At 39.5% G+C, this 8,389-nt stretch overlaps 1 protein-coding gene across 1 annotated transcript; it reads right to left on the bottom strand.

Moving 5' to 3' along the window:
- Nucleotides 1–976: 976 nt before the first annotated feature.
- Nucleotides 977–7,300, bottom strand: prokr1b (prokineticin receptor 1b). The gene is made up of 3 exons (XM_029449188.1): nucleotides 7,173–7,300; nucleotides 5,443–6,263; nucleotides 977–2,297 (listed from the first exon to the last, which is right to left on the bottom strand). The coding sequence occupies exons 2-3, from the start codon at nucleotides 5,907–5,909 to the stop codon at nucleotides 1,595–1,597; spliced, it is 1,170 nt and encodes a 389-aa protein (XP_029305048.1). The 5' UTR covers nucleotides 5,910–6,263; nucleotides 7,173–7,300; the 3' UTR covers nucleotides 977–1,594.
- Between the last annotated feature and the right edge of the window lie 1,089 nt (nucleotides 7,301–8,389).

Here is an 8,389-nt window from a genome sequence, read left to right as displayed (position 1 = left end):
ATTTTGGCAGCGATTCATTAGATATTCCATAAGATATAAGTGTCTTATAATAAAAAGAAGCGGGCATGAATTTGCTACTTCAATTCAGCGGTAGGCACTTACTAATATGTAAAATTCATGAGCTGGCCGTCATGGCCCCCTCTTTGGCTTCGCTTGCAGCCTTTCTTCCCTCCCCCTCTGTGTGTGTGATTGCAGGAGTGGAGACAGGTGTGCAGGAGCCTGGCTACCAGCTACCAACAATCCAATCAACTCTGTTATAAAGCTCTGGTCCTGACTCCTCCACATCGCTAGATCACAGACTCTGTATTCACAATCAGTCAAGTTCTAGCTGAATAATTAACCGTTCTGTAGTTTCCTCCAGCCTGACTTCTGCCTCTGCCTCCAAACCTCCTCCCTCTGCTGCATCCTGTCCCTGCTCTCCCTGATTCCCCCCCCCCCATGTCTTTTAGCTCTCCAGCCTGCTCGGTTTTTCCCTTGGCTTCAGCCCTAACCCCCATCATACCTCCGCCTTCTCCATTCAATGGCTCCACTCTGCACTAGACCCCCTGCAGCTCATACTGAACTGTATATCATTAAATACGATTTATTTGCCTACAGCCTCGGCTGTAACACTGGCCAACCCAAAAATGGCTTTCAGGATACAAGTTTAAAAGATAGTCGAGTCAACAAAATAAATCAGAAAAGAGAACCTAAGAGTCACACCAAAACCTGAGGCTTTATGTTGTTTAAAAAGGTGACTTTTCAACACTTCATTATGCACATCCACTGTGAATGTATCCACATAAAAGTTATTAATCCACATTGTTTATAAGGACCCAGAAATTGCTTCGATATCATGAGAACAGGAACAGCGCTTAGGCTTTGAATATTCACATGTGTGCACATGTGTTTGGCCAACATGACTAACAAATAAATCCTACCACTCCTGATTCTCTTTATTATTAAGTAAAGCTCAATAAACAAAACCAGCTTTTCTCTCCAGTGTCTGTTTTTTTTATTACCATAAGCACACATACAACACAATAGTCTACAAAGTGCATGCAATGTATTTGTTTTTGAGGATAAATACTCAAGAAAATAAATATTATTTTAAGACATTCAAAAGACTTCTTCCAATGCTCTACATTCCACACGATGACATCTTTACTGAACATTGACCAAAAAAACCCAGAATAAAAACAGTATATTTAATATTTAGTTATTTAACTTCACTAAAATCAATATTAAAAAAGATACGTAGAATACAAAGATTATCTGTAGTCAACATCGTAGATAAGTAACGGCAGTAGAAGCTGTATTCACAAGTCTTACATGTAATAGATATTATATACGAGCTACAACAGTTCACAATACCACAGCGTATTGTTACAGCACAACAATTACATTCTCATAATACCTCAAATGAAAGTCCTGTATATATTTCTGACAATCAACGTTTGAGATATGTTGGTAATCAACCAATGTTTAGGGTTTGACCTTTACTTGTGCTACAGGATGCTTGATACCTTTTTTTAAATGTGATCATCACTGTCAACTCTTCTGTATATCAACATCCAAAATCTAAATGATGGTTATGGTAAAGACTTTCTTCTCTTCACCTTAAAGTAATGCAATCAATCTCCTCTGTTACAGGCATGGAGGAGGTCCTAATATCCATCTCGTCCACAGTGTTACGGGGGTCATAAGTGGACCTCCAGCGCAGCAGTACAATCTTCTTCAGGTACTTAACTGTGTTATTCTTGACGCTGACAAAACAGAAGGTATTGATCATGCTGTTGCTCATGGCAATGCACTCGATGATGTAGAAGGCCACTAATGAGTTCTTCTGCCGGGAGATGAGCGTCGGGTAGAAATCTCGTAGGATGGTGAAGCCATAGTAGGGCGCCCAGCACAGGATGTACGCTGTCAAGATCCCGATCAGGACCATCACTGTTTTGCGGCGACAACGCAACCTCTTCCTAATCTGCTCCGTCTGGAAACCTGGGACACTCTTGAACCAGAGCTCGCGGGAAATTCGGGAGTAACACATTGCCATAACAATCACAGGCCCAACAAACTCCACAGCAAAAACAAACAGGAAGTAGGAGCGGTAGTAGGCTTGCTGGTCCACAGGCCAGATCTGGGCACAGAAGACTTTGTGAGTGGTTGGGGAGCTGCCATGAGGATACATGGTCTCAGAGGCAAAGTAGGCAGAGGGAATTGATATCAGAATGGGAACAATCCAGACTACTGTTATCAGGAAGTAGGCAGTTTGGTACTTCATTCGAGGCCTCAGAGGATAGACTATAGCCATGTACCTGGAAGAACACAGACATATTGTTGCATTGAAGAGGCAGGGGAAAACTAGAAATACAATGCAATCAAATCAACTTTTTTTGACTTCTATGTGAAGTCAAAACATTAGGCAAATAGCTTTCTGTCGCTCATGGAAGATTGAAGTCCATTAGATAGTGCTATATTATTCAGTGAACTGAATTGTTCATGCTGATTTTATGGAGTCACAAAGTATACAGGCTTGTTTATACTTAGGGCACAATCTCTTATCAATATGTAAAGTAAAAGGTAAATGCATGAACTAACATACAAAAGTGATTCTTGTTTGTTCAAATTGTTAACATCTAGATTATTTGATAACAGTAATATATAAAAAGTATATTTTAATATATCAAAATGTACAAAAATGTTCAATATATCAGGCTGAATTTAGCTAAATTGTGGGTAAAATGTACAAGACATAAAAATAATTGATACATATATGAAAAATATATTTGTTGTTATTTAATTATGATAAACAAATGTGTCTTTTTGAGGGTGAAGTAAAAGAAAATGTACAGGTGACTGTAAAGCTGTCTTATTTACATGCAGTATGTTGTTTGTTTAACCCGCACTTAAATAGATATGAAAAAACACTTTGAATTGTCCAATGTTCCTCTGTGTATTATTGGTCGTGTTTCTTAATTACACTTGTTGAAGCTCCATTAAAGTTCATCATGTTCTGAATGTTAATCAGCAGCATCATTACAGAACAACCTCTTAATTATATTACCATTGATATACATTATATAATGTGAAAGTTGCTTCAGCTAAATGTCAACAAACTCAATTCAGTGGTTCATTTGTTAAAAATGCTCTTTAAATGTATATTTTTCTAACACCGTTGAACCGTATTCAAAACATTTTTCAGCTGCATTATTACCATTTACACTACCTTAGAATACACTTACGATTTACATAAGCAGCCTGTGTGCCACATTCAAATTCATGACAACCACCAAGAAGTAAATTATCACCCATTAACTTGGCAGCAGCCCTGTGGATTCTCTATAACAGGCTGCACTCAGTAAGTTATAATAGTAAGTTATAAGTTATTATTGTTTTGTGGCTAACATAAGTAAGCTCACACAAAGTCAGGAGGATTATTACCTGAACAATACTGTACTTTATAATCATCATGTTGCACATTAAACACTTATCAGCCACAGCCGTCATGTTGCGTTTAAATCTCCTCGCAAGGCATATTACAGTTTAAACACGCTTCTTCTGTGGATGTTTTGTGCACCCTACATTTAGGTGTGCACTATAAGGCAATACAGTAATGTGACATTCATGTAATGCAAGGAAAAGCAAGGGAGTGGAAGTGGTGGTGGAGGTTGCGTTCTGGAGACCTGGGTTCTCTCGAAGTCAGGGTTTTCAGTTTTTAAATTTGGAAAACTGAACTTCTCACACACAAAACAGGGGAGGAAAGCCTAAAATAAACAGTCATAACGTTATTGCATTGTGCAAAAGGACTTAAGTATGCCACAAGGAAGACAAAACACAATAGCAACCATTTGAGTCACTCACACTTTCATCAATGCTTACATAACCTTGGATTTAGGGCCCTAATATCCAATACACAGGTGCAGGCAATTAACCAGTCAGTTCAATCAATTAGAGAGAGGAAGTGCCATGTTACTGTATGGGTAACAGCAATACAGTGTTGATGATCTGTGCCTCTCCCAAAGCAATCATGATCCTTAGCTTCATTTATCGAGCTTTGTAAATCCCAAGGGCCTTTAAAGTTTATGTGAATAAAGTGCTAAAGACATTTTTGACTTGTTGAAAAAGGGAAAGCACAGGTGCTGCTAATCACATTAACGATGGCTTTGTCATATTCAAGTGTCCCATTAAGCCGTGACAGTACAGTGAGTCAGCGTGCAGGACCTTGAAGCAGCTCAATGAAACCCAGCCATAATTAGTTGTATTATCTACACCTGTGCTTTTCCTAGTGAGACAGGTTAAAACATGTCTTGTGTGAAAAAGGCCTATTGAGCATGTGTGTAGCTGTGCTTTGATGAAAGTACTTTGTAGCAATGGAGGTGCCAGAAATGCTTTTATTGGTTGTTTTGAAATCTGAAAATTCTCCTGTATTTTTCGTTTATACATGAGGGCTCTATTGTGTAAAATACTGGAATTTTACCAGCCGCGACGCTGGTATTGTTTTTAGCTTGTGAGTCTTTGTGTGTCATCATGGCAAAATGTGATCCTGGAGACAGCAGGAACTACCACAGAAGCCGTTTTGAGTATGATGACAGGTGTTGAAATGTCTGTCTGTATGTGGACAGATTTAGTCACAACGTCACAACCCTGCAAGATGCATTAACGGAACTTGACAGTCGAGCTCGAAAATAGGCATGGTCCGAGCAAAACTTTACAGGTGTGTAGTTCAGATTAAAGTGACCCAGGAAGGGTGACAGAAGTAAAAGGCTAGGAAGTGAAGAAGGGGCCATATGCCCCCCGACTTTACCCTTATGGCCCAATGTGGTGTTGCGGCTGGTATGATCCCATTGCAAGATGGTGATTGGTTTGGTTTGTAAACAGCATGATTTCCTCCTTCAACCCGTTGATGTTTGAAGTATATTTCAGCCTGTGCCACAGGGGCGTTAAATCGATAATGTAGCTGGCACAGATGGATAAGGATACACAGATTCATCAGGAGAGGATATCTACCAGTTGCATACTGAACAGAGTAGCAAGGGAATTGTTTTCAAGCTAATTAACAGTCAAGAATGAGTTAAAGCATGTTTTTACATAATCCTTTGAAGAAGGAGTGATAGTGTGTACAAATAATTTATTTTGATAAGTTATACATCAAGACATACCTCAAGTGCAGTATAGTCCCAGTTTGTGCAATGAAAAGGATTGCTTGCATGGATAAAAGTAAACATAGAACCAGTGGGGACTAGAACCACTGCGATTAAACTTTAAGTGTCCAACAAAGATGAGCAAAGTCCTGATTATTATGGATTGTGTGAGGCTCTTTGAGGAGAGGAGAGAATATTGCCAGATAAAAACGTGAAAGCGTTATAGATTCAAATCTCCGGAGACAATGCTCGAAGGTTTTGCGGCTTAATGGATTGAACACATAAACCCACAGAAATATGACAGAAATAATACACTCACCTGTCAACTGCAATGGCAAGTAATGCGTTTGTGGAAACGTAGAGTGACACTGTCCGGAGATAGCTGACAGAGGCACACAGCAGTAATCCGTGATCCCAGGAAAGCTGTTTCACCACATAGTAGTCCACCAGGAACGGGCAGCACACCACTGCCACAATGAAGTCTGAGATGGCAAGGTTGGCAATGAGCAGGTTGGTCAGGTTGCGGAGCTTTTTGTAGCGTGTCAGCGTGGCAATGAATATGAAATTTCCGCATCCACAGACAACCATAATGCAGACAAGCACCACACCGATAACAATGGTGGCCAAAAAGAAGGCCTGGCCCTGCGTGGTGTCTGGGATCTCATCAGGAGGGATGCCATAGTCCATATCATAGCTGTCCATGTAATGATCCAACTTGCCTGTTGGGAGAGTCTCCTGCATGTCTGTATAAGCTGCTACCATGTGGCTGATGTTGGAGTCCCCCATGTCTCTATTATTTTATGTTTAGAAAGACTTATATTTCAGATCCAACAAATTAGGTGAAAAATTATGCTACTTTTTGGTACATGGTGTCAATTTACATTACATTAAAAGGCCATTTAGCGGACGCTCTTATCCAGAGTGACTTACAGAGAACTAACTACAGGGACAGTCTCCCTGGAGCAGCTTAGGGTTAAGTACCTTGCTCAGGGGCACAATGGTGGCAGCCCTGGTATTGAACTCACAACCTTCTGGTGTTGTATATGTCAATGATTCATTGAGTTAATTATTAGATTAGTTGTGTGCAGATGACATTTTGAACACGCTGAATCTTCTTTGGCAACAGCAGTGCATCTTCACCTGGAACAGAAAGTTCCCATCTCAGCATTCCTCATGCAGGGTCAGGGTCATGACGACAAGATATGATCAACACAGATTACATAAAATCTCAGTACGCAATAAATCATGTTGGCATGTATGATATTTTCTGTCACAAAATGTTAGTGGGTGAGGTGATTATGTGTAGCAAACAAGTTATTGTAATTACTTAGGACATTGTCACTTTACAGCAAGCCAACATCACAGACTAGGCTCAGTGTGATGACGGGGCATTTGATTTGCTGCAAAAGTGGTCACTTAAATCCCCCTGCAAGTATATGAGGTAAAGCAAAATAATAATATAAAACCAATTAGAATAAAGAAATAATACATTTAATCAGATTATACCAGATTTATATTGATACGGTAGCACAAGGCAATTAAGTGCACGCTCTTTTAATGTAAAAAAAAGACAGACAAAGAGATGATAATGATGTTCTCAAAAGATTTGACCAATGATCTCAAATAGCTTGGTTTTACACTCATGATGATCATTAGGTGATTTCCACTGAGGTAGTGCTTCATTAAAATAAATGAAAAAAAGTTATTGCTTAAGGAGATCAGTAATATTCTATTTATAGTGCAATACCATGCAAAAATAATTTCAATATCTGCAGAACTCAAATAAAAATGTACTTAAATTAGAGCTTAAATTAGTTTATAAAACTAAACGTGGCTTTATTAAGCTGCAGGGGGTCTCAATTGGAGAATTAATATGTACATTCATCAAGAGAGGGGGTCACAGTCTGTGAATTTAATCAATATAATTAAACACACACACACTCAAATCTATATTTATAGAGGAGAGATAGACGTGTTCTCTTTCTTCTTCAAGTGTTTCGAGGGATAAAACCCAGTACATTAATAAAAGTAATCTTAGAAGACACTTACCAGAAAACGTTGAAAAAGGTCCGACGACTTTTCTCAGCTGAACAATAAAAAATAATGTAATTGACTTTTCTGTGTTGTGCAGTATTATTGGACAATCCCACCGGTGCAGACAGAAGGTCGCTGCATCAGCACAGCACAGTGATTATATCTGCTGCCAGTCCGCTCCGCTCTACCGAGGGCTTTGGAGAAAGCGGGGGGGGGGGGGGGAGTTGCGTCTGTTTCTTTCCTCTTTCTCTTCTGCCTCAAGTGAGAAATCCGAGGATGAAGTGACGTGGAGAAAGCACACGAGGCGTGAGAGAGGCAGGTGCATGTGCGCGTGCATGGGTTAGTGTCCTCGAGGGCTGAAACAGTTAAAAGTTGATAAGCTAAATGGATGTCCATACAGTGTAATCAAGATGTTCTTTACAATTAAGGTTGAGTTAACTTTGACCAATTCTCACAAGAAAAGAAAACAGGACATTTACATGCAGTCACTCCATGACCATACCATATTCCTCAGATATGATTCTCTACTCACATTTAAATCCAAAAAATATTTATTTAATTGTACTATATTTTCACAGTTTTTGCCATTTAGTGGAAGCTGTAGTAGATCTAGTGGCAACCTCTGGGTCTGAGCAGTGAAGCCTATGCAGAAGTGGCAACAACTGCAGTTCATTAAATGGCCACTTGAGGCTGGCTCTAAAAGGGAGCAATCTCCATCGACCCCCATGTTAAAATGCCCAATGTTAACAACCTGGTACAAAAAAACGGTCTTGGTCCACATTACAAACAAGCCTGTTTTTCGCTAGCCAAAATGAACATCCCAACTAATATCACAGTTAAAAGGAATTATCGATGCAGCTTGTTAACCAAGCTAGCTAGCTAGTGATATCAATAGCTGGTGATTTAGCGTTCGTATGCTAACGCTACTCCAACCTTTTTGGTTAAAATGCCAAATTCAAGTCTTCAAAATGGTAGTCCACAAACCAATGGGTGACGTCGCGGTTACTACATCCACGCGCCATGCTCAGTGTGTCTTCACCGTGACAGACATAATGGAGGATAAATTAATTATGCATTTCTCTAAATTCCTAGAGTTATACAACTCGGCTTGGTAAAATAATATCCAGCATGGCAGAAAATATCCAAGAGGATGGATATCAGGTTATAAAATGAATATTGTGATTGTTTACATATTCCACATTCATTCCAATGTAGCATCATAGTTAGGTACT

The sequence above is a fragment of the Cottoperca gobio genome, chromosome 15, assembly GCF_900634415.1.
Source record: "Cottoperca gobio chromosome 15, fCotGob3.1, whole genome shotgun sequence".
NCBI lineage: Eukaryota > Metazoa > Chordata > Actinopteri > Perciformes > Bovichtidae > Cottoperca > Cottoperca gobio.
This window is presented reverse-complemented; position numbering and strand designations above follow the sequence as displayed.

Bases quoted from the DNA above. Each gene is read 5' to 3' on its own strand.
- prokr1b (XM_029449188.1), bottom strand. From the start codon at position 5,909: ATGGGGGACTCCAACATCAGCCACATGGTAGCAGCTTATACAGACATG. The intron at 2,298-5,442 runs GTGAGTGTATTA...GTGTTCTTCCAG, and splicing joins CTTGCCATTGCAGTTGACAG to GTACATGGCTATAGTCTATC.